This window comes from Rhinichthys klamathensis, unplaced genomic scaffold (genome assembly GCF_029890125.1).
Source record: "Rhinichthys klamathensis goyatoka isolate OS25496 unplaced genomic scaffold, OSU_Roscu_1.1 h1tg000296l_1, whole genome shotgun sequence".
NCBI classification, from domain to species: Eukaryota; Metazoa; Chordata; class Actinopteri; order Cypriniformes; family Leuciscidae; genus Rhinichthys; species Rhinichthys klamathensis.
Genome location: NW_026606815.1, coordinates 2,501,605 through 2,526,435, shown reverse-complemented (window position 1 = coordinate 2,526,435; position 24,831 = coordinate 2,501,605). Strand labels below are relative to the sequence as shown.

At 38.4% G+C, this 24,831-nt stretch overlaps 1 protein-coding gene across 1 annotated transcript; it reads left to right on the top strand.

Moving 5' to 3' along the window:
• Nucleotides 1-4,000: 4,000 nt before the first annotated feature.
• Nucleotides 4,001-24,309, top strand: LOC130103723 (transcription factor TFIIIB component B'' homolog). The gene is made up of 38 exons (XM_056270023.1): nucleotides 4,001-4,141; nucleotides 4,427-4,660; nucleotides 5,943-6,504; nucleotides 6,699-6,806; nucleotides 6,988-7,049; nucleotides 7,163-7,276; nucleotides 7,735-7,865; nucleotides 8,043-8,137; nucleotides 8,253-8,307; nucleotides 8,422-8,547; nucleotides 8,666-8,911; nucleotides 9,094-9,273; nucleotides 9,696-9,860; nucleotides 10,181-10,348; nucleotides 10,440-10,515; nucleotides 10,591-10,780; nucleotides 12,010-12,083; nucleotides 12,250-12,423; nucleotides 12,522-12,732; nucleotides 13,202-13,250; nucleotides 13,818-13,933; nucleotides 14,020-14,245; nucleotides 14,364-14,512; nucleotides 14,609-14,648; nucleotides 14,929-15,021; nucleotides 15,107-15,266; nucleotides 15,361-15,503; nucleotides 15,589-15,822; nucleotides 16,046-16,154; nucleotides 16,229-16,328; nucleotides 16,419-16,494; nucleotides 18,790-18,976; nucleotides 19,072-19,276; nucleotides 19,384-19,456; nucleotides 19,565-19,905; nucleotides 20,010-20,171; nucleotides 23,857-23,962; nucleotides 24,167-24,309. The coding sequence occupies exons 2-38, from the start codon at nucleotides 4,440-4,442 to the stop codon at nucleotides 24,175-24,177; spliced, it is 5,538 nt and encodes a 1,845-aa protein (XP_056125998.1). The 5' UTR covers nucleotides 4,001-4,141; nucleotides 4,427-4,439; the 3' UTR covers nucleotides 24,178-24,309.
• Nucleotides 24,310-24,831: the final 522 nt, after the last annotated feature.

The window sequence follows — 24,831 nt, the reverse complement described above, 5'->3', positions numbered from 1 at the left end:
GATGAGGGCAGGGAGTGAAGAGCGCAATGGACGAGATGGAGGAAAGTCCGTACTGTACTACTTTACACGCTATTACAAGAGAAAGATATAAACAAAAAATCAAACATATGTTGGACGTGATCCTTACGTTATGAAGAGGAGCGATTTTCAACTGAATTGAAAGATTTTCCTGCCATCGAGGCGGTAGATATCAGCAACTACCTCGTCTTACAGACATACTTTGACTTTACAAAGTTCGGAAACGTTACACATTACACAAACATAGCCACTTAAGTTGTATTAACTCACATTTGATGAAGTGATCCCTGCACACACGGGCATTTTCCCATTCGGCTCCTCCCGACCGCAGACGTAGGTTTGCAAGCCGTTTTCCCGGAGTTTTCCGGTCAATTTCTTGCATTTTCCCCCCTTATGAACAACAACTTTTGGTACACGATAAAACCTCCTCGTGGTTTGATCAATTTAAGTAACCATAAACGACGCAAGACATGCATTTTGAGTTTGTTATAGTGCTTTCTAAATACAGCAAATCACTTCCTGCCCTCCATTTGCATTTCGCGCCATGGCAACGCAGTGGCGTGACGTCATATGAAAACAGGCTATAGCCTATACACAACAAGCTTACTATATATCTTAAGGTTTTCTTTTAGTTGAAAACATTAAACAATATGTGTAAACAAAATATATAAACAACAAAAGCATTTAAGCTCAGGCAGCGCAAACGGAAAAAAAAAAAAAAAAAAAAAAAGCAGACTGCGCAGTTATCGTACAGAACGTAGCCTACATACTCGAGTCAGCATATCATTATCGTGTTTATATTGTTTCACGTTCATGTTGAGAAAAACAATAATATCCACATGCTCGAGTGAGAAAACGCGCTGCGCTGACACACAGGCGTTGCAGAGACGCGCGCGCGCGTGTGTGTGCAAAGTGAAGTAACAGCACTTTGCGTTTTCTGTTCTTAAACCTGTCTCCCTCAACGAAACTTAAAGGAAGCATATGTCAAAATCATTTTGCTACCAGAAGATATCGGGGTACAGCTGGTGACCTGCAGTCGTTAATGCAGTGATGGACAGCTGCTTCCTCTGTCGACTGCTGTTTCTTTGGATTTCGTGTGATTTCTCATTGTGGTGGTGATATTATGATAATAATAATAATTAATAATTGATTAAACGTAATTCCATTTTGTAATAGGCTATCATTTTCATCTAAGTAATTCCAAACTTCGCGAGGCAGACAAGGACATTATGTGATCAAAAACACAATCCACTGGGCTCCACCCAGTGCATTTGATTATAACTGCGAAAAAAAATTGAAGAAAAAAAGTATTAGTATTAGTATTTTATTTTTTTAATAATAATTACAGAGCGAAAATTCGAATATTCGTGCACATCCCTAATAGAGATAGATCCCAAACTTGAAATGAAATGTTTGCACTTTCTGTCTTGTTTTGTACTTTATATGTGTTTTTCATGCCAACAATGTTAATAAAATTATCAAATGCATTCAGTGGCACTCATAATTTCTCTTATTTTCACCGGAAAAAATTTGGCTAGTGGAAATTCTAAATGGCTGGTAACTTTAGAAAGTTACCAGCCACATTGGCTGGTGATCAAAAAAGTTAATTTAGAACCCTGAATACAATGAGCTTCTTCACGGTTTAGTGACATCACTAACCCTAAAATTTACATAAATCCCGCCCCCGGGAACACGATTTATTAGCCTTGCTTGAGATGAGCAAAATCTGCGCAGAACCGATCACCGGTTAGAAATGTGTCCGAGTGCGGTCCGACTTGCTCTGATGTCATGCTGACGTACGTCAAAAAACTCTCGCGATCGCAAGGCGGACGAGTCGGATTCTGCAGTCGCTGATCAAAAGCATGATGGGAAATGACTTCCTGATGACACTTAATACTCTTACACTTAATACAATGAGCTTAATACTCATTGGTTTAAACAACTGTGATGCATTGTTCTTTTTTAAAATGTTTGATTTATTTGATTGTAACTCTATATGGGTTATGTGATGTCATTTTTATAAAAAATAAATAAATAAAAACCAGGGCTGCCCAACTATTGAGGTTTTTTGTGGTTGGGGGGTTGAAACACGATATCAGACATTTAAATTCAAACATTTTAAAAGAGAACAATACATCACTTAAACCAATGAGCATTAAGCTGTGTTGTCAGCAAATCGTTTACCATTGTGCTTTTGATCAGCGCAGTCGGTGGAGCAACTGCGCTTGACTGCAGAATCAGACACAGCAAGTCGGACCACACTCGGGCTGCGTTCCTGTCCACTTTTAGACAGCACTTGCGAACTTTCCTAGCACTTCCCCTCGGGGGAATCCCTGCCGCCATTCTGAAGTGCGTTCCACTTCCTGAAGTGGACGAGGGAAGTTTAGGTGTGTTCGACATCGGCTGTGGCTGGATGTAACCGATCGGCGAGAGTAGCCGCGTGCAGGCGGGGAGGAGCTGCAAATGGAGACGTGAAGTCGGACACTTTCTGGTTCCCGTAGTGACAGCTCACGTGGTGTTTGTATACTTTACCACAGCTGAAGTGAAATAAATGCAATATTTGCCAAATACACAGATGTTTCAGAGACATTTTCATTCAATACTTTATGTACTGCTTCATACAGCGTTTGTTTGAACAAGAATAAGTTCAACATAAGCCTACAGCTACTATCAATGAAGTGGAATCAACGTTTTTTAATCAGTTTTATTTTGATAAACATAACACAATACATCGCGACTACATGAAAAGAGTGTTTACTGTTATAAAAAAAATGATTTGTGAGCTTTAGTGGAACTAAAGGTGTGAGAATAAACCGAATAAACACGAAACGCACGTGATCGTTGTCATGCGGTGAATCCGGCCAATCGTGGAACAGCTGTGTCATCATCAGAGCTCGTGCAGCCCAGAGCAGCCGCTCTTCAGAAGCTGCGCTGGCTGAGTTCTTCGGCTACTCTCGAATCGCTCTCGCGGTACTTTGATGGCATACGTCACAGTCACGTGGCGTCGGCGCTGTATCAAGTCGGACAAAATTTCTAACCGGCATGCACTGCTTCAAGTCTGCCGCCGATCGGTCTGCGCAGAGCTGCATGAAGTCGAACAAGCCTTTTATGTACAGCCCCTCGCACATCAGCTACATAAAATTCATCAACTAACCGTTCAGAAATGTCCTGTTGCATTCTACATGTTGTCAATTCTTCTTGAGTCTCTTCATCTTTGTCTGACTGCGCTTTAAACATAAAAGGCTAAAAGGTTTTGACATTTTCAGTGCGTGTCTGTGAGGTAATCGGAGCTGCTCTTGAAGCTCCACCCTCTGTGCCGGGAGCAGCAGCTCATTTGCATTTAAAGGGACACAAAAACGGTGCCGGTTTTTGGTCACCCTCAAAAAGTGACAATTTTAATATACTATAAAAAATATCTGTGGGGTGTTTTGAGCTAAAACTTCACATACACACTCTAGGGACATCAGAGACTTATTTTACATATTGTGAAAAGGGCATTAGGATCCCTTTAACATTTAATACAATAGTACTACATACTAGCACTACCATGATTAACAAGCACACTTTAGGTATATAGCAGCTCATTTGAATTTCATGAATAGATTTTTGTGCACATACTTCAAAATGAGGAAGTAGTAAGAGTAATATGCTATGCTATTCCAAAATGCTGGTATAAAGATGATCTCTTGAGAAAATAATGTTAAGTAGCCTACATCATAAGAGTAAGGAAGAAATACTGTAACATGCTTTAGATGTTACAGCATTTTTAAAAATGGGCTTACATTATTGTTTTAATTTCATAGCATTACATGTGCTCAATGACATGCCTTCAGTCAGAGTGTTGCTCTCCACGTGCGTACTATCAGTCACAGCTGACTTTCTGAAGCTGCTGGGTAATGTAGTTTTTAGCGAAAGAAAATAGCCGAAGAGAGTAACGGTAAAACTACAAAGACCCACAATGCCTTTCGCTGAATGAGAGGTGTCTAGCGGCGTGGTGGTGGCCAGACCGGCCGGTGCGCAAGGAAAGTTACTGCAGGGGAACCATGCGACCGGCAGAAACGGCATTTTACCATTTTAACCGCGGCAATCACATTGACAGGGTTACACTGTGATTTGAACTGAAGTAAGGCGTGTTGCTTTTCTGTTGTCATTACACATTTACCGTGTTATCGCTGGTAATTCAGCTTCTAAATGTCTGCCAGCAGGCAATAGGAAATGAGTGTGGACACCACACTGAGGCATGCGGGAATCTGAGATCAGTCAGTCTTGACCACATGATACGGTTTTAATCTCATAGGGTTTGTTCTGATGCAACTGAGGTCAACTTGAACTCAGTCACGTGACACATCATCTTTATATGGACGTGTATGTGACATGCAACCGTATACATGACTTGATCTTACCACAGTGATCTGACGAGGATGCGAAGAGCAAGAATTAGTATTAAGCCTAATGTCAGGCCAGGGGGTCGAGGTGTGGCGCCAGGTGCAGAGGACAAGAGTTCCCAAAAGTCCACAGCTGTTGACGACACCCAGCAAACACCGTCACCTCCACAGTCTCAGCTGGACGTGAGAGAGTCTGCTGTGGCGACAGGAGATGGACATGTTCCCGGCTCTCCCTCAGAGAAAGCATCACTTAACACGTAAGCAGCACACCCCTGAAAGCATCCAGATAATTTACAAAAATATTATTTTCTCCTTCGAACCATTTTAAGGAAGTTTAAAATAAATAAAAAACCTTGCTTTAAAAAATGTATAGGCTACGTTGGGGTGAATTTGCACAATCTTCTACCTGTAAACGGCTTATACCTGCATATGTTCATTAAATTGAACAAATCTACCATTCAAAAGTAGCAATGTTGTGTATTTTTGCCTGCTTAAACTGTGCTGCTTCTGTTTAGTGATTAAAACTACTGTTATGTAGTGAATATTTAAAAAAGGCTTTTATTTAATTGGTTAAAGCAATGTTACAGTGGAGTTTTGAGGGTTAAGCTGCTCTTAAAATGAAAATTCTGTCTTCATTTAATCACTCTCAAGTTGTTGACTGAAGTCAATGGTGCCAAAGTTCCAATCGCTCTTCAAAATATCTTCCTTTGTGTTCATCAGAAGAAAGAAACTCATACAGGTTTGCAACAACTTGAGGGTGAGTAAATGATGACAGAATTTTCATTTTTGGGAGTATCCCTTTAAGCCACTTTAGCTAAATCATACCTGTACAGAATCCAGAATTATTTAAATATACAGCAGGACTTTAATAGCATGGATATTGTGCTGTCTGATGTCAGTGTTGTCATTGTTGACAATGTCCATTAAAAATAGCGTCTGCTGATTTAAAATAAAAATATTAAACGAAAATCTTTCCTTGACTACTAAAGTAAGTTTAAGTTGAATTAAAAGTACTAAAACTAAACTGAAATAAAAAATAAATTAAAGCTAAAAAAGCTGAAAAATATTAATTAATACCATAAGAATATATAGTTATGAAATAGCACTGTCTGATGTTTATCTTATTCTGTTAATGCTTATTCTGTTAATTCAGTTAATCCTTATTCTTCTGTTCTGTTTTTTTTTTCAATTTCATCATAATCCTTGACTCATCTTTCTATTTTTCTTATTATAATCTAGATTTATCTTGCTGTGTTTCTTACTATTGCGTTGGTGCGCAATATGAATGTGAACTTTGAGATTTCAGATATTTATTAGCTAGCTACTTTGAATGAGGGAAAAAAGACAACTGTCAGCCAAGCACAATAATGTAAATATGTGGAAGAGGGTTTTTTTTTTTGCCTCTTCTGTAGTGTCCTATTTGAATTAACATGACTGCCTAAACTACACTAAAAGGTAGTTAAATTGCAGCTCTGCTTGAGTCTGATTTGATCAAACTTGAGATTCAAAAGCTTCTCAAAGTTTTTTTTTGATTGACAGTAATGATGGAGCGCCATCTAGCGCCAACACACCTGCAACTACAGGACTTCAGAGGAGGAGTAGATTATCTGCCACACCAAACCTGGCCAGACCCAAAGTCCGCTCTGCTCCTCCTTCATCTACTGGAAAGACTGCTTCCCTTCTATCAGGGCCATCCAAGACATCATCTCCTGTCCAGGCAGCCTTTCCTCAGTCACCCGTCCCAGTTGCTATCAGCAGAGACGATTCTCAAAACTCCTCATTCTCCGATGCCACTACAGAAGCCAACTGCCCTCCATCCTCACCATGTCTTCCATCCACCTCTGGCTGTCCAGAATCTCCATCATCTCCACCGTCTCAACAAGAGCCCCGTCAAACCCCTAAAAAAATCCCAAACGAAGATTTTGGGCCCCAAGAAGGAGCCACTCCAGCTTCATGCACACTCTCACCGTATGTGAAGCTGTCACGTGTTGATGGACCAGACTCTCCCCTCAGGAACAAAATATCCTCAGACAAGCAGCGGGTCTTGAGAGCCCTCAAATTGAAAGAACTGATGAAGCTGGAGAAGAGGAAAGAGAGAACGGTAAAGTCAATATTAAATCAATTAAACACATTTGGACCGGAGAAATGTCACATTTAAGCTTTTCACAACAGTTAGAAAATTAGAAATCCATCAAGAACAATCAAAAACTCTTTAACAAATTTCCATGAAGCAAGTACAAATGAAAATATTAAATCCTTATATGCAAACTTTTTTTTTTTTTTGGCAACTCAAAGGAGAAGAAGAGTAGACGGCATAAGCAAGAGCATTGTATTGAGCTGGATCGTGACAAAATGTCCTTAGCTGACTTCATTTATTACCTGCCGGAGTCAAATCCTATGACGTAAGTTTACCCTAAGATAATACATCATTTTGCTTTCTTTCTGCTTGTGTGCTATGTATGATCAAGATAACTTGGATTAATATTAAAATGCTGAAAGGTGTGGGTATGGTGGATATTCATATTAGTGTATTCGTTTACATCTCAAATACCTTGTGTGTCATTGGTTGTCTCTTCATTACATGAACAGCTCCTCCCTTTCCACAGAGGAGACTCAAGCACAGGCCATTGCTCCATCGTCTCCCATGTAAGTGAAATGAAACCTGTATTGTTTAGTTTTTTTTCGGCAATATTTAGTTTTTATTAGCATGTTGTCTTGATTAATGTCTTTCAAGATAATGTCAGTGTTCTGTGTCTCAGTGTGCAGAAAAATATAGCAGAAGCAGATGAGGACTATGATGATGCTGATGACGATATGCTGGTTCCAAAAGTCAGGGTGGCAGAGGATGGCTCACTGATTTTAGATGAAGAAAGGTATGGTGGACTGAAAGAATCTGTAAAATCCAGTCCCTGGTAAGGGAAACTGGTAACACTTTATTTTAGTGTCTTTGTTACACATGACATGTACTTATTATAGTAATAACAGTAAATGATACATAACTACATGCAACTAACCCTAAACCAAGTCCTGACCCTAACCCGTAAGTACAAGTTGTTAATTGATATTACTTAATAAAATGTACACTGTAATTAAGACACCTTAAATTAAAGTGTAACCAGGAAGGAGCCCTTTCACAACAGCATTAATTTTGAATTGATTGATGTTAGTTTGTTTGTTGAAATCCTTATTAATAGAGACAATTTTACTTTACATGTTCAGTGCAGGGTTACAGATGTAAAGATGCCATTTAGCATGTAACACATGTAGAGCCCCATATGTTTCATCATATATAATGCATAATTGTTAGTAATTACGGATTGATTGTGTTCAGTTTGACAGTGCGTGTTCAGAGGACGTCTGATACAATTGTTGAGAATGCAAATCCGCTGTTTGAGCGAGGCTCTTCTACAACATACGCAAGTTTCAGGAAAAAGAACTATGTGAAGAGCTGGTCTGTCAGAGGTATGAATACTAAATGTTGCATCTGTTGGCTTATGATTGTGTAGGAACATGCGTTGCTGTTTGCTCATGTCAAGCATGAATGTAGGTTTAATGTTAAATTATCAATACTTTATTGGTACATTCACTTATGTGAAGAAACCCGTTGAGAGCATCTTAAAATTTTAATGTGTGTTTCAGAGACAGATATGTTCTATTTGGCCATCAGTATGGTGGGAACAGATTTCTCCATGATTGCTCAGCTGTTGACTCACCGTAGCAGAGCAGACATTAAGGTACCAGCCCTAATCACAACAAATATCCTCATCTCACAGACATTACCCTGTGTATAAATGTAATACCTTTGAGAATTTATCTGTTTGTGTGTTTTTGTCTTTCTGTTTTTAATAGAATAAATTTAAGAAGGAGGAGAGAGCGAATGGATGGCGAGTGGATAATGCGTTCAGTGAGTCTTTTGTACTTTTTACTCAAATGCATCCAGAAATCACATGCTGTCTGTCTATAGAGTGTTGTTAAAAATCTACTGTACAATCCTTGGTCTGACTTTTAAATTATTTAGGAAACAAGCGGCCATTTGATAGCGAGTTTTTCAGTTTCCTGCTGAAGAGGATCTTGGCTAAAGACAAACAAAAAGGCAAATCCATAAAACTGGTTGTGAAATCCAGTAAAGAAAAGAAAGGCAAAGGTATTGTGCTCAGGAGTGGTGGCTTCCGATCTTTGGATCCCACTGTACCACACTCTATTTGTGTGTTTGTGTGTCACACTGTTTATTTTATTTACTCTAAATACCTTCTCTTTAACAGGTGGTAAAAAAGCCAAACCACTTGAGGTTAAAGACTCCATTAATGATGATGATGATGAATTGTGCAGTGTGGACAGTGTCTGTTTTGACTTAGAAAAGGAAAACCAGGATGGCTGTAATGTGAATGAAGCTGATGTGCCGTCAAGCACAAGCAAGAAACGTAAACGCACCAAAAACACTAAGCCAAAAGTTTTGTCATGTGAGAAAACATGCAAGCCAAGGAAGAAAAATAAGACACCGAAAAAAGGTTTCACACTGTTTATTACAAAAATGTTATATATGTGATTGCACATAATTGCAATTCAGATTTGTCCATGCTGTCTGTCATTTATAGTGCAGTATGGTCCAAATCCCTTACGGTGTCTGAACATAATAATTCTCTGTATAAATATATAACTGAATGACAGTTCAATCTATTTATCATTTCAGGCAAATGCTCAGTTGAAGTGGAGGGAAGCTCTGTGAACGCAGACAATGAAGATCAGTCATGTGTGCCTGTATCAAAAAAGAAACGCAAACAATCAAAAAAGAGTGACCAGGAGCAGCAGGAAGATAAAAGAGATGCCAAAGAAAAATGCCAGAAAAAGAACAACAAAAAAAAACTTAAAGGTTTTTGTTTGTTACTTTGACTTTACTGAGCTTACGTTAAAGACCCCCTGAAATCAAAACGGCTTTTAGTCAGTGTGTTAACTGTGAAGCCTTCGATATTGTTGTGAAATATACTGAAAATACAAAAAATATTTTTCAGTGTTACATGATCCTTCAGAAATCATTCTAATTTTCTGAGAAGAAACATTTTTCATTATTATCAATGTATAAATACAGTTCTACTGCTTCATATTTTTGTGGAAACCTTGATACTTTTTTTTCTCCTCGAAATAATAGCATTTATTATAAATGGAAATTGTCTACCATTATAAATGTCTTTTGTGATCAATTTAATGCGTCCTTGCTGACAAAAATGTAAAGTCTTGCTCCAAACTTTTGAACTGTAGTGTACATATTTAAAATGCCCTTTGTAATCTTGACAGTACGGAATGAAGAACCTACTGATGGAGAAGGTAACGCAGTGAATGAGGAGCACAACGAGGTGTCTCCTGTCCCAACTAAAAAACGCAAACGCTCCAAAGGATGTGCGAAGGAAGAGGAAGCCACAAAAGGAAAACAGAAGACTAAGAGCAAAACGTCAAAGAAAGGTAAAGGATTTTTTTCTTTCCATACTTTGACTTTACTGAGCTTATGTTAAAGACCCCCCGAAATCAAAACGGCTTTTAGTCAGTGTGTTAACTGTGAAGCCTTCTATATTGTTGTGGAAATATACTAAAAATATTCTTCAGTGTCACTTGATCCTTCAGAAATCCTTCTAATTAGCTGAGAAGAAACATTTTTTATTATTATCAATGTATAAATAGTTGTACTGGTTCATATTTTTGTGAAAACCCTAAAAAAAAAAAAATCTTACCCCAAACTTGAACTGTAGTGTACATATTTAAAATGCCCTTTGTAATCTTGACAGTACGGAATGAAGAACCTACTGATGGAGAAGGTAACGCAGTGAATGAGGAGCACAATGAGGTGTCTCCCGTCCCAACTAAAAAATGCAAACGCTCCAAAGAGTGTGCAAAGGAAGAGGAAGCCACAAAAGGAAAACGGAAGACTAAAAAGAGCAAAACATCAAAGGAAGGTTAAGGATTTCTTTTTTTTTCATGTTAATGTACAGTCTAAAAATTGACATTTGCCTGGAAAAATTCATCTGATTTTTATGTTCTACACAGGGTGTCTTAGATCTGAGCTGGGAGCTGATGGTAGTGAAGTCTCGACAGCAGCCCCCGATGCTGAAGAGGATCAAGGGTATGCAAAATGATCTTCCCAAAATCTACAGTTTTCTAATTACAAATCTTCATCAATTGTCTCATAATGTGTCAGGGAGAAGCTCAGTCTAGAGAGCACAACTCAGCAGGAGATTTTACAAAGCTCTTCCAAACGTTCGAAGAGGCCTTTGCCCAATTTGGCAAAAAGAAAAGCCAAAAAATGTTCTGAGCCAAAAGCAACCGTAGAGATTAAAGACACGGTAGAAGAACCTCAAGATGAAAGCTGCAAAGAAGCTGAGAATGAGGTATGTTTTCGCATTTTCGAGTTTGATTCCACACCTGCTAGTCTCTTTTCGCAAGAGGTACATATTGATTTGTTTACCACCTTAATGTTCACGTTTAGCGGCGTGCCCATTTGTAAATTTAATTTGTCTCGCTTCCGGTGTCATCTGCTTAGTTTTTTTTAGCTATACAAAACGGCTTGTTATGCTGCTTGATATTGCAAACTGGTATTGCTTACCTTATTATTTTAATGTATTGTCTAAATTAACACACTGGTCTGTAGCACAAACAGTTTTACCGTGTACTGCACTTTGTTATTCTTCCCATTATTTACCTGTAGCAGCTAGTGAATCAGTCTTGGACATTCACAGAAAATAGCTTACTCCCGCGTTGAAAAATAAGGTGGATCGGACCACACAGTATAAAACGATGTTTCAAAGGGATAGTTCACCCAAAAATAAAAATGAATCTCATTCCAAAACCTGTATGACATTCTTTCTTCTGTAAAACCCCAAAGAAAATATTTTGAATAATGTTGGAAACCAATTAGTTTTGGTGACCATTGACTTCCATTGTATGGACAAAAAAAACACAGATGCTTCTCAAAATATCTTCTTATATCTCTTTATTATTATTTTATTTTTTATTTTTATTTAATTTTTTGCGCTGGATTTATTTACCAAACAGAGTTTGCGTGTTCTACTCATGTTAGCTTGGGTTTCCTCCGGGTGCTCCGTTTTCCCCCACTGTCCAAAGACATGCAGGTTAGGTGGATTGGATATGCTAAATCGTGTGTGTGTGTGTGAGAGAGAGAGAGCGCGAGTGCGAGAGAGCGAGCGAGCGAGAGAGACCGACCTAGCGAGAGAGACCGACCTAGCACTGGGGTTGCATGAGTAAGTGCACTCTCAGTGCTGAGTTGAGTCAAGAAGGCCATCCGGCATAAAACTTGTGCCAAATTCAATGTGTGGATAATTCCGCTGTGGCGAACCTTAACGGGAACAGCCCAAAGCAGATGGATTTATTTACCACACAGAAACTTTATGCACACAGAACAGTATGAAACTACCGTTACATCTAGCAAATAAACCAAATTTTTGACATTAAACAAACTCTGCTCTGCCAAAAAAAGATCTAGTGTAAAAGCAAACACCAGTAAATGTTATTAACACAAGGGCACAAATTATTTTCTTTAGTGATCACTGGAATTGATCAGTAATGTGGATAATCCTGAAACATTATTTGATTCTTATAGTTCAACATCATCTGTCTTGCTGAGGAACAGCTCCAGAAACAGCCAGTAGTTGTTCTGGAGAGAACTCCTCCAAGGTAAATGGTTTATTCTTTCTGCACATTACTTGTTACACAGTGATCTCTTGAATTACCTTTTATATATATATATATATATATATATATATATATATATATATATATATATATATATATATATATATATATATATATATATATATATATATATAATATCACTTCACAGGCTTAAAGATGCACACAGCTCATCTGAAAGCCAAGACCAGCCACAGTCCTCTCAGAGCCCTCTACGTTCTCCTGGACACCAGGTAAGAGCGGGAAAGGTGAAGCGCAATCTGACTGTTTCAGATGATGGTAGTGAAGTCTCGACAGCAGGCCTCTGTGCTGAAGGAAGTCAAGGGTATGCAAAATTTATTATATTTTGACAAGATTAGAATATGGTATTTTCTTTCAACAGTTCTCTAATTACAAATCTTCATCAATTACCTCATGTGTCAGGGAGAGGCTCAGTCTAGAGATTTCACTAAGCTCTTCCAAACGTTCTCCTGGACGGCAGACGAGAGCGGAAAAGGTCAAGCGCAATCGGACCACTTCAGAAGGAGAAAGGATGGACCAGTGTCAGACTGGGTCAGATACATCTCCAGAGGACATGAGCAGCACTGCAATGCCTTATCAAGTGGTCATCCAAGACTCTAAAGACATGGAGGAGGTAAAACAAATAACTCTTATTGCATTTCCACTATTTGTATTGATTATCAGTAATGCATTCCTACAGTATTAAAAATAAAAATGAGAGGCTATACATTTTTGTAGCATGATGTGAATCTGCTTGGCCTGCATTTACATGACGCCAATAATCACGTTCAATGCATTGTTGCTCGCAACATGTTGACCTTTTTTATGCTCTGTAATGCTTTAAAACTTCAGAGGATAATGTTTATAACTATGATCTTTATATAGATCTTTGATTATCTGGTGCATTGTACAAATTATAGATATTCTTGTTATACAGTATTTTGATGTGGAATATTAATCTACCTTTTTTTTTTATATATCCAAATATCACGTTATGTTCAGTGTTTGAACATAACGTGACCAACAGAAAGACTTAACTACTAATTTAATTTATATAATACACCTCTGTACCGAAGAGACAAATTACTTTTTCTTTTTTTTAGTGTTGCAATTTGCATCATTTAGAGCTTTTGACTTCATCTGAAGAAAATGGTAAGTTTACTTTCATATTAATGTTTTTGTAATAAGACCAATTAAACAAACTGAGCACTTACTGTGTGTCTCGTAGAAATTTGTACTTATTTGTCTTGCTTATTACCATTTATGTATTGTCTATTTTCATATATTTTAAAATATAATTTATTCCTGTGATGGCAATGCTGAATTTTCTGCAGTCATTACTCTTGTCTTGAGTGTCACTTGATGCTTCAGAAATCATTCTGATATGCTGATTATTATCAGTGTTAAAAACATTAGTTCTGATTGTGGGAAAAAAAAAACTGGATTCTTTGATTAATATAAAGTTGAAAAGAACAGCATTTATTTGAAATATAAATATTTGTAAAAATTATAATTCATGCTGATTAAGTTTTTTTTTTTTTTTTTTTTTTATCTTACTAAACCCAAACTTTTGAACTGTAGTGTATTTGAATGCAAATAGATGATATTTCCACGTCTGTTTCTGGTGTCTTTATCTAATACCAAACATGACCTTTTTTGTTGGAGTGCAACACATAACAGTTGAAATGGGTGTAATGCTTCTTTTAATATCTCCTCAAGGTCAGACATTACTGAAAAGTCCAGTTGTGTTGGTGTCTCATGAAGAAGTGGAGCGCTACCTAGGGATCCGAGCACAAACTGCTGCAGAGGAATCAACGGCCTCCAGAGGCGATCATGTCAGTACTGGAGGAGTTTGTTCTGTGCGTTGTAGAGTAAACCAGTAGTAATCAAAGCTAAGAGTGACTGTTGATGTGGTTTGCAGGTGGGAGAGCATACGGATGGTCTTGAGGAACAGGGCTCTTCTATCGTTACTCTAGAAGAGAGCATCTCTCAAGACCCAGAAATGAAAGAAGCTGACACTGCCTCCATTTCTTCCCAACAAAACCTATCCGAAAAAAGGAGGTTTATTAAGCCAACACCCTGTCTAAGCCGGGCAGTCAAGACTTTCCACAGACCTCTCAATGTACAAACAACAGAGTTTAGAGAAAGTGAGCTTCAGATGTATATAAACCATGAGCTAAGAAAACCATCCAGTTGCCTGTCCCGGCAGCACTGTATTTGGTTTTCTGTACTGAATGTGTGTATTGTGTTCTTTTCCAAATCCAGATACAGCATCTTTTAACCGTGACTCCACACAACTGCAGTGTAGCAGTCCTGTGGAAGTCCAAGTGAAGATCGCCCTGAATGAATGCCTTTCTGAGGAAGAGGGCACATGTAGCGTTACTCCAGAAGAAAACAGCCCTTGGGATGTTCCGGTGAGGGAATCTGTCTCAGGAGTGAGTGACTTTAGTGTGTGAAACCAAACACACAATATCTGACTTGCTGTGAATTTTGTCTTCTTGAATGTCCAGGATGATGCCAGAACTACAGCAGATGATCTGCCGTCAGCTGGTGAGATTAAAAACATTATTGCCCTTTGTTATATTCAGTTGTTTCATTGCTGTATATAATTTCTTTCTTTCTTTCTTTCTTTCTTTCTTTCTTTCTTTCTTTCTTTCTTTCTTTCTTTCTTTCTTTCTTTCTTTCTTTCTTTCTTTCTTTCTTTCTTTCTTTCTTTCTTTCTTTCTTTCTTTCTTTCTTTCTTTCTTTCTTTCTTTCTTTCTTTCTTTCTTTCTTTCTTTCTTTCTTTCTTTCTTTCCGTATTTGTCTCTGTACCGCTTCTTTAAATAAGCAACTTCTCCAAGACCTAGTAAGACTGAGGACCAGGATGTTTCATCTTTCCTTGAGAAGCCTCAGGTTCCTGACACCACACCATCAGACAAAGGTGCAACATTTAACATCAAAACCCTAAATTAAGTGCTTAACTTTCAGCAAAAAAAAGTAGTAGTACAAACGAATGACTTTTACAGATGTGAATGAAAGAAGAACAAAGCTTGAAAAGTCTGGATCTCAGATTTCTGAGAATAAAGTTCAAATAACTGATCAAGATTCAGAGACTAGTGAGTCTGCTGTCACGGACACCATGATTGAGGAACCTCAGACAGAGGGGAAGAGGATTGTTCCAGTCAGGTGCGCACTGGGTATTAAATAAATGAATGATTCCAATTGAGTTTGTCTAGAGTGTCTTTAAAAACGTCTTGGCTTTGTGGTGTCATCTGTACAGCTGTTCCTCTGATGGTTCCTCAGTTTGTACTCAAGATAGTTGTGCTCCAGAGAAGCACATTCAGTTTGCTAAGCACACATCCAACCTAGAATTGGCATCTCAGGTTATGATCAACCCTCAACAGACCTCCGAGCCTAATGAAGGTGAGACTTATGTTGTTCAGATTGAGAATGTTGCTTTAAACGTCACTTGTGTTATTGCCAATGATTGAGACATGACATCATTTAGATCCTGCTGAGAAGCCAGAACATCAGAGCCCAGTTAAAGTCCAGCACTGTGATTTGGATTATGACATAAAGAGAGTCTCCAGAGAGGATACGCTTGTGGTATCTGAGGTGGATTTGCAGGAACGTAAACAGGATGAGGATCTAATGTCTCCTGTCCTGTTACTTGGCTCAATACTAACTTCAGCCCCAGATGTTTCTGTGGATAGCACTGGTAAAGGAAACGAAGGACAAAATGGTGGGTTTTTAAATTTGACCAGTTTTCTTTTTTCTATAAAGAATGAATATATTTATTAGATTTGATTTAATAAAGGGACAGTGTAGATGCTCATTCTTTACAACAATATTTAGTCCACATATTAAAACTCCATGTTAAAACCTAAAACTGACTAGGAAGGAACCCACCTTCATGGTTACACACAAACAATTGAGTCATTAATTTCATCATTTGTTTCTCATAGACCCAGTTCTCAGTGATGCTTCATTAGCACCATTTGAGGCACACAGTCCGGTTTCATCTTTTTATGATCCTCCCTCTGAACATACAAGCAACATGTGTGATATGGACACGTATGTACAGTGTTTGTAGTTTTTATGTAGAATTTATATAATATTATTAAATGATTGATAATATGCTGTTAAAGGATGCTATTTAGTGAGTCTGCAGCTGAAAACATTCAAATACCAGACGAGCAGGATTCAGAAAAGCAAGATGGCACAGAAGAGCAATCAGAAGCTCATAAGGTAATGCGTCCTGACAAACATTACACCTTGTGTATTCTGCGTTCACTGATTGAAATGAACAGCTTTAAACTAATGAATGTTTTCTGGCAGGATTGCATTGCCACTCTCAATGGAAATGCAAGATCTGAAATCTCAGGTTCAGCTGGAGTGGAAACGGGTGCAACTGGTAATGGTGACATGAATACATGAGCCAGAAAAATTAACACACTATAAATACACTGTATAATATAAATATTACTAAAATATGTTCTGTGAAGTGATTACAATTTAAAGTTTGGGGTCAATAATTTTAATGTTCTCTTATGCATTTATTTGGCAAGGCAAGTTTACTTCATACACAGTGGTAATTCAAAGAAATTTATTTTAAAAAAAATAGCAATTATTAAAACATTTTCATAAGACATAAAAAAACATTAAAAGTAAAAATAAAAAAGGATTAAACTAATTAAAATGAAATAAGATTCTACATTAAAATTACAGTTTTTCTCGATTGCTTAAACACTATAACCAGGCTTTTGAACTAAAATTTCAAAACCATAATACCATTTATCAAAAAGCACACCCATTTCACTGAACACATTAGTCAGATTTGTTGAACTGTCACAGCAAAACTCTACACACAAATCCCTTCATTTCTCATTGCCTACACCACGTGGTCATTTAGAAAGCACTAGCATTCAAAATTGTTCGCTCAAGTCAGCTCAGTTTCAGCTCAGTTAGCACACAATTACCCAGGTGAAAACACTAAGAGTCAAAATTGAACTCAGTCAGATCCTTCAATAGATAGATAAAAGGTTATACAATCTTTTATAAAAGATAAAAATCAGTTTACTGAGTTTTGGAATAATGGATCCACAGAGAAATTAACCAATAGGTCGAGGAGGGGGAGGAGGAGGAAGAGGAATAGGAGGAGGAAGAGGAATAGGAGGAGGAGGAAGAGGAATAGGTGGAGGAAGAGGAGGAGGAGGAATAGGTGGAGGAAGAGGAGGAGGAGGAAGGGCAAGGGCAAGAAGACAAGCAGTCTCGGATGAAATTCAAGCCACTTTAGTTGGCCATGTCCTTGTCCATGGTATGACTATGAGGGAGGCTGGGCAACGAGTACAGACAAATTTGAGTCGCTTCACCGTCGCCTGAACGTCGCTTCACCATCATCAGAACCTTCAGGGAGGTGTGGTGGCAAACACATTTCTATCACTGAATAAGAGACAAACATTTCCAATTGTCTTTGATGAGGTTTATGTTCTTGCAAGAAAAGGCCAGCAGTCGTACAGTCACACGGAGTGGCTGCAGAGTGTGACAGCGAAGGGAGGGCATCCTTTCTCCTTTATAGTCTTGACTCCCAGAATGTTATCTTTCTAGGCCAATGATGGTATTTCAACCAAATGTTGAACATTCTTAGACTTGTTCATCATATTGTATCCTTGAGTGGAGGCATGTACCAACACTCTTTACCATTCCAATACAATTCCATATTTGAATAAGGTTTGTGTGTGCTCTTTTACTGTCATATGATGCTCACACACATCTTGAGTAGAAGCGAGTAAAAAAAAAAGATGGATGGACCACAAGCAACATGACTTACCAGTTTTGGAAATGTTGTTTTGAATTTATAGCACCAGTGTGTAAGACTATGTTGTAGTGTGTGTATTTTTGAGGGCTTGTGTGTCCTGTCTGAGGGCAACGTTTGGTTTTTCAGCAAGAGTGAATGGTTTTGAGTGTAGAGCTTCATTTTGACCTGAAAATAGGATGTTTGGGGAATTGGGTGAGACGTTATGGATTTGTGTTTACTGTTTTGAGAATACGAGGCATAGTTTCAAGAAATGTGTTTAAGCAATCGAGAAAAACTGTAATATGAGGGACATAAAAGCAAAAGAGGATTTAAAAAAAAAAAACATGCAGTGCGATCGGTACAGCGCAGAAACGGTGCTTAATCAGGAAATGCACAGTTCAGCAGATGTTTTTTTAAATCTCGTCTTAAAGGTAGCTAACGACGGGGCACATCTGGCAGTTGGTTCCAGCTGTGGGTGTCATGATAGCTAAACGCCATCTAACCATGTTATGAATTTAACAAGCTTTATCCTTCCGATCAGAGAGCTCTATTTGGTTTTTATTCTACCAACATATCTGCTGTGTATTTTGGTCTGAGACCATAATGGGGTTTGTATACATACAAATCATTCTAATATGCTGATGTGCTGCTCAAGAAACATTTTCATAAAAAATTAAATAAATGCTGTCCTTTTAAACTTTCTATTCAAAGTAAAGCATACTCTGTAAACATACTCAGTCTTTATACTGTCACTTTTAATCAGTTTAATAAATCCTTGCTGAATAATAATAATATTAACTTATTAAACAATGTTTCTCACTGACCCCAAACTTTTGAACGGTATTATATGCTATTGTCTTCTTGCATAAGTCTTTATCTTATTGTGTTATTGTCTTTCTTTCCTTGTCACAGATAACCCATCAGAGGAGCCCACCTTTATTTTGACTCTATATGAGATTCCAACCTCTCAGCTGTTCCATGAGGCTGACTGTGGCCAGCAGGATATGCCCCCTTATGAACTGCAGCCAGCACAAGTCCAGACATCCTCACTGATTTCAGGCAGTTCACAGTCTCTTTCCTGTACATTAGAGGCTTCCAGGTACATTTCCCTTCCAGTCCAGATTTAATTCAACTCAGTAAAGAAATAGTCCTCGATGATCCATTCGTTTCATCCTTGATGACCTTGTTTTGTAGTGCATCTCTGCACATGGAGTCAGAAGAGACCAATAAACCATGTAAAAGTGTTTCTCACAAGGTGCTAGATGATTCCCTGGTTCCTCTTTCAAAGGATGCAGCAGAAGATGCAAGTACACAATTGATATCCTCACAGGAAAACCGTTGTGATGATGTGAACTTTTTAATTAGTCCACCTGAGATGCTCTCCTGTAATTCTGCCATGGTATGATGCAGTACTCCCTTACTGTAACATGTTACCATAATTTTTGTAGAGTGATTTATATTTTGTTGCAGTTTTGGAAATTAAAGTGTTCTCCCTTTTGGTAAAAGCCAACAGATGTACCAAAGTTGGATGAGATCCCGACAGAATCTCCAGAAACTAAAGCTGCCACTCAGAGAAGAAGTAAGAAATTAACTTGCATTCAACTTTTATTTATGTCAGTTACTATTATTAAAAATGGTATATTCAAGTAGACAAGATGGTAATGTCCTCTCTGATCTCTCCATCAAGGCAAGATAAAGGTCAAGCCGAAACTAAAGCCACGTGTGGTTGGGCCTTCAAACAATGGCCAGTTTGACTGTGCACCCAGTCAGACTCTGATAACGTCTCATGCTATTGCGCAAGCTGAGATTGAGTCCAACCAGAAAACATCTGCAGAGGAAACAGTTAGTCCTCAAATCCACTTAAGCCATGAAGACCGTGAGTGGGGAGCCAATCCTGGACATGACGGTGTGATATCAACTGCCATTGTGCCAGGCTCTGAAGATATGAGAGATGAGAGTCAGGTGAAGTGGGAAAGTCGTCTCAGAACTGGTCTCCAGATGGATGAGGATTCTGTTGTTGACCCTCCAGTGAGTCACAGGCTGCTCTCTGTTGAAGCGAGACCATTCATGCTGTGTTTTGCTGTATTATAGTTTAATCTAAATCAGTCGTTCACATAAGTGTTTCCTTACAGGTGCACAGGGTGTTGGCTGATACCTTTGTAGTCTCCTCAGGAGAAATGGAAAATGTTTTTAATAAGAAGGAGATCCCTCATGACAGTGAACTCCAAAAACCTGAGGACTTGTCTGAATGCCTTCCAGAGAGTGCGCGATCACTGTCTCAAGTAAATGTCCAAGTAAGTGTGTTTCTGTTTTTATTTAAACAAGATAAGTTTCAATCCTTTTTCTCCAGGAGCCTATCACTATTAGCAAACAACAACGGTCCAATAAATTCCTAATAGACAACATCAAGTTGAAAGGCCAGGCTAAATCGGCCCAATGGAGACATCCGATCAGCGGGTGAAGGTCTCTGAGCGTTACTGTCTTTCCGTGTGGCAAAGGGATTTGATTAAATTAAATATATTTTCTCATGTATTCTCTCGTTATTTCATCTCACTCCATAAATAAAAAAGGTTTTAATGATATCTGTGCATCATTAAATGTCAGCGAACTGTTCTTTTAACTCTTTACTGGAAATAATGTCAGAGTCGATTAGAATAAAATCGAGAGGAGACATGGGAGAGGAGACATAGTGATGAAGCCATATTGGTATATATATATAGGGATGATTAGGAGGCCATGGTGGACAGAGGCCACTGGGCAAATTTGGCCAGGATGCCGGGGTTACACCCCTACTCTTTCGAAAGACATCCTGGGATTTTTTGTGACCACAGAGAGTCAGGACCTCGGTTTAACGTCTCATCCGAACGACGGTGCTCTTTGACAGTATAGTGTAGAGATGCGCGGTTGGCGGTTACAGCCGCGGACTCCGCGGATAAACCGCGGATCGGGCGGATGACGGGACAATTTTTTTTTTTTAAATTAAATTCGGGCGGGTGGCGGGCGGTTGGCCCAGACGTTGATTGACATTGGAGCTAAGTTCGGTGCTGTTGATGAGGAACGAGCCTGTTCTGAAGACTCCCGTTAATTTTGAATGCACGGGAAGAGAGCGGAGAGCGCGTCTTTTTCAGGCACAGTGCAATTAATTTTATACCATCAACAGGCCTAACAATCATATAATAAACTATAGAGCCTCGATATTACAGAAACGCCGAAGTCGCTCCTAGGCTTTTTCGTTGGTGCGCCATCAGCTATGCCTACAAAAGACAGATGAAATCTAATATTAATAATTGATCCATGTCGGTATATACACAGCCTAATATTTTATAATGAAAAATAGCCTACACAATCAAGATAGACTGTTTACTTTTTAGCCTATTAAATCCAGGAAATTGGTTAATGAAACATGGATTAAAATGAAGATACAATTAATACAAAATGAAATTCGCTTTAAAGAAAGGCTTTGTGCTTTTTTGAGGCCTCTGTGAAAGTTTGAAAGTCTTTTAGTGCCGCTTTCTGAGTGTTCGCGTCCGTAATGGAGAACTGTCACGTAACATTGTTGGCGTCCCATACAATAGCAGCATGTTGAAATGATGTGCCAAAAAAGCGTTTTCTATTAGGCTACAATGAAAATATTGTACAGTAGCATATCAGATAAGGTCAGGTTTGCCGAAGTGCGTTTAATTTAGGCTATTTATTTATTTTTGTCCCTGCGCGCCGATCGGAGACAGAGTTCACTGCTGATATTCTGAGAGCTTTCTAGTCTCGCGGCTGTCATCAGCAGCGCCTTGTATCGCCCAATCAGCGGTAGGGATGCAACGATTACAGATTTTGTAAGTACGATTATTGTCTGAGAAATAATCACGATTTAACGATTATCACGATTATTATGCATCAATTAATTTCACAACACTACTAATGTATAATATCACATGAACACTCAACACTAGATTTTTAATGTGCTAGATTTATTGCTGCCACAACACAATACAAAATTATAAAATTACGAACAATAATCAATCTCTTCATTTGGAATTAAAGAGAAGTGCTTTGTAAACATCCAGCATTTTTCTTTTAAAAATAACAAATTAAGTCAAAGGCTGCAGGGCTCTTTGATTGAAATAGATCAAAAAATTATTAAGTGTTTAGTTTGTTCTAAATTTATTTTCAAGCTGAGGTAGAAAACATGAAAACAATATCTTGTTGGTATTTGACATAAAAACATAAATAATACTATAAAGGGATAATAAATCCCAATGAAAATAAGAATAAACAAAGTATTTGGCTCTATTGAATTAAATGCAAGCTAAATATTAACTATGTATTTATTTTAAAAGAAAACAAATATAGTCCAAATGTTATCCACCAATATTATTGTACTTATTTTAATACTCTTTTTTTAATTATTAATCCAAATTTTACATGTGCCTTTAGAAAATCATCTAGCCTATTTTAATCTCATTATTTTGGTTTGTTTGTTTGAAGTTTAAGTAAAAATTATAGAAAGAAACTGAGAACATCTATCATGCAGTGTTATTAATAACTGAAATGCAGTTAATTGGTAGTCATAGAAGTCTACACGGCCCTGATCTTATGTTAGTGTTTTACACTGGGCATATTAAAACTACAAAGCCTAACATTTAGGCTACTCAACACAGACAGGAGAAAGCAATAGGATATTAAGTTAAATGTTCACTGACTGAAACTCTTGAGAGCACGTCACAGTCTGTTTTCCACAGACTTACGTAACCAAAACATTCCGCTGTTTTTTTGTTGTTGTTTTTTTGCACTGAAAGCTGCACGCCACGTTCTCCTTTTTCCAAAGCGCTAGGGCGGACAAAGTCTGTCGTAACTCTGTTGGTTCTTGTTACTTGACCTATGGTGAGCTTGAGGCATTCTGAAAATTTGAGATGTTTTTATCTCGATGCAGCGCGGACGCGCTTGGAAAAAACAAGCGTGTCGCTTCCATTATGAGCGCGCCTACATTTGAAATGAACTTGAGCGCGCAAAAGACGCGATCTATGAACAGGCCCTTAAGGCGTTTTTTCGGTGGAAATAGAGCGTCGCTGCTTAGTCCCTCTGCCATAGCGGTTGACGAGCACGGCACTTTAAGCTGGTGCACCGCTGGTGTAAATTTGTTTTCGTTTTGTGTTAGTTGCAAAAGTTCCGGTGTAGCATAGTCTTTACGATTACTTAACCGTGACGTTTTAAAGCGCGGTTAATTGTGAAATCCGGTAATCGCTGCATCCCTAATCAGCGGATGGCGGGCGGGTGCGGTTTTGAAAATTGGTCAAAAACTTTGGTACAGATGGATGGCGGACGGATGATGAGTTTTGTGATGCGGTTGCGGATGAAATAATAGCCCATCCGTGCATCTCTAGTATAGTGTCCCCATTACTATACTGGGGCGTTAGGACCCACACAGACCACAGGGTGAGTGCCCCCTGCTGGGCAGGAGACCATTTGTCTAGAGACCACCTTCCTTTGTCCCAGTTATCTCTAAAGTCTTAAAAACCATATTACCTTTTGTTTTACTTATTTTGAAATGAGACATTTGTCGCCCTGAGACATTTCAAATGATACTAAACATTATATAATACTCGATGATAATTATTCACATTAGACCATATAGATTATTTTGTGAGTTTGGGTGATCTCAGCAAGAGTGGGGGATGAGGGGAAGAAATGTAGATTAGGATGAGGGAGGTGAGACCTTCGTCTCGATAGTGCACAAGGGGGAGTTCAAATGTTAATTTGCATGAAAGGTCCTTTGTCCACTCGAGGAGTGGTCGTTCCTCAACTAGTTTTTCCAGTCTTACAAAGTCCAGCCCTAAAAAGAAATGTCACTTCCAAGTGAATTTTTTCAGATATACATCAAAATGGGGGGTGGGAAGATGACTGCAATTTGTTTCATTTCAATTTTAAAAGTTTAAAGGTAATTAGGAGCACATCACATGAGTTGATTAGTACTTCTGTCCACAGAAGGAAAAAATGGCAGATAATTCTAAAAAGCCAGATACTTGCAGAGAGGCATCAAGTGTGACACCATCAGTTTCTCAAGAGAAGACTGTGCCTTTACAAAGAAGAGGTAAGGATATTAATTTCCCTTCATAGTTCCTTTTTAACCTTTAATAAGATTGCTAAAAATGTTTATTTGTCAAAAAACATTTTTGACAAATAAACATACCAAACTGTTACTGAATATTATGCATTTAGTTTGTTTTATAATAGTATATGCATTTCATTTCATTTACATTTTATATGTATCTTGAATGTTATCTTTTTAAGGCAGGATGCAAGTGAAGCCTAAAATCCCCAAAACAACAATATCTACTAAAGACAATTTCTCAAGACAGGAGCAAACTGATATAGGATCTAATGAACCAGTCACAACTCAAATCATTTTACCAGCAACTTTGATTAAAGAAGAAAGTGTTAAAGTGGAACTGAGCGAGAGACCTGAGCGAGAAGATTTTTCTGATATTCCTAAGGAGTCAGACACAGAAAACATTGAAGAAGTCACAAAGACAAAGCAGCAGACCCCATTCACAACTGTGGAAACACCAGCATGGTAAGACATGTCTATCTTTATAAATGTCCTTGAATGTGTGAAGTCCTTAACAAATTTTTTTTTTAACTCTATTGTCATAGCACTGAATCATCACCTGTGGAATTGAAAATAGAGGGTGGGCACAAGGACGTGTCGCATGTGGTGTTGTCTGATATATTGGTGCCGGTTTCCATGGAGAGTGGAAGTCCTGTCCTAAGCAGTCTCCAGATGGGTGAAGAGAGCCAGCAGGTCCTCGCTGCTGAGGAAGACCAGGAGACACATTCACATGAGGGTGTTTCACACATGCTGTTGACTGATATATTCATACCCGTCTGTGAGGACATGCAAGATGATCTGAGCAAGGAATGGATGACAACTGGAAAGACATGCCCTCATGAAGCAGAAAG

What these genes read in the sequence shown, in the direction of transcription:
- LOC130103723 (XM_056270023.1), top strand. Translation starts at nt 4,440, where the DNA reads ATGCGAAGAGCAAGAATTAGTATTAAGCCTAATGTCAGGCCAGGGGGT. An exon ending in TGTGCTGAAGGAAGTCAAGG is followed by an intron (nt 12,424 to 12,521) that starts GTATGCAAAATT and finishes CTCATGTGTCAG; the next exon opens with GGAGAGGCTCAGTCTAGAGA. An exon ending in AGTGGAAACGGGTGCAACTG is followed by an intron (nt 16,495 to 18,789) that starts GTAATGGTGACA and finishes TCCTTGTCACAG; the next exon opens with ATAACCCATCAGAGGAGCCC.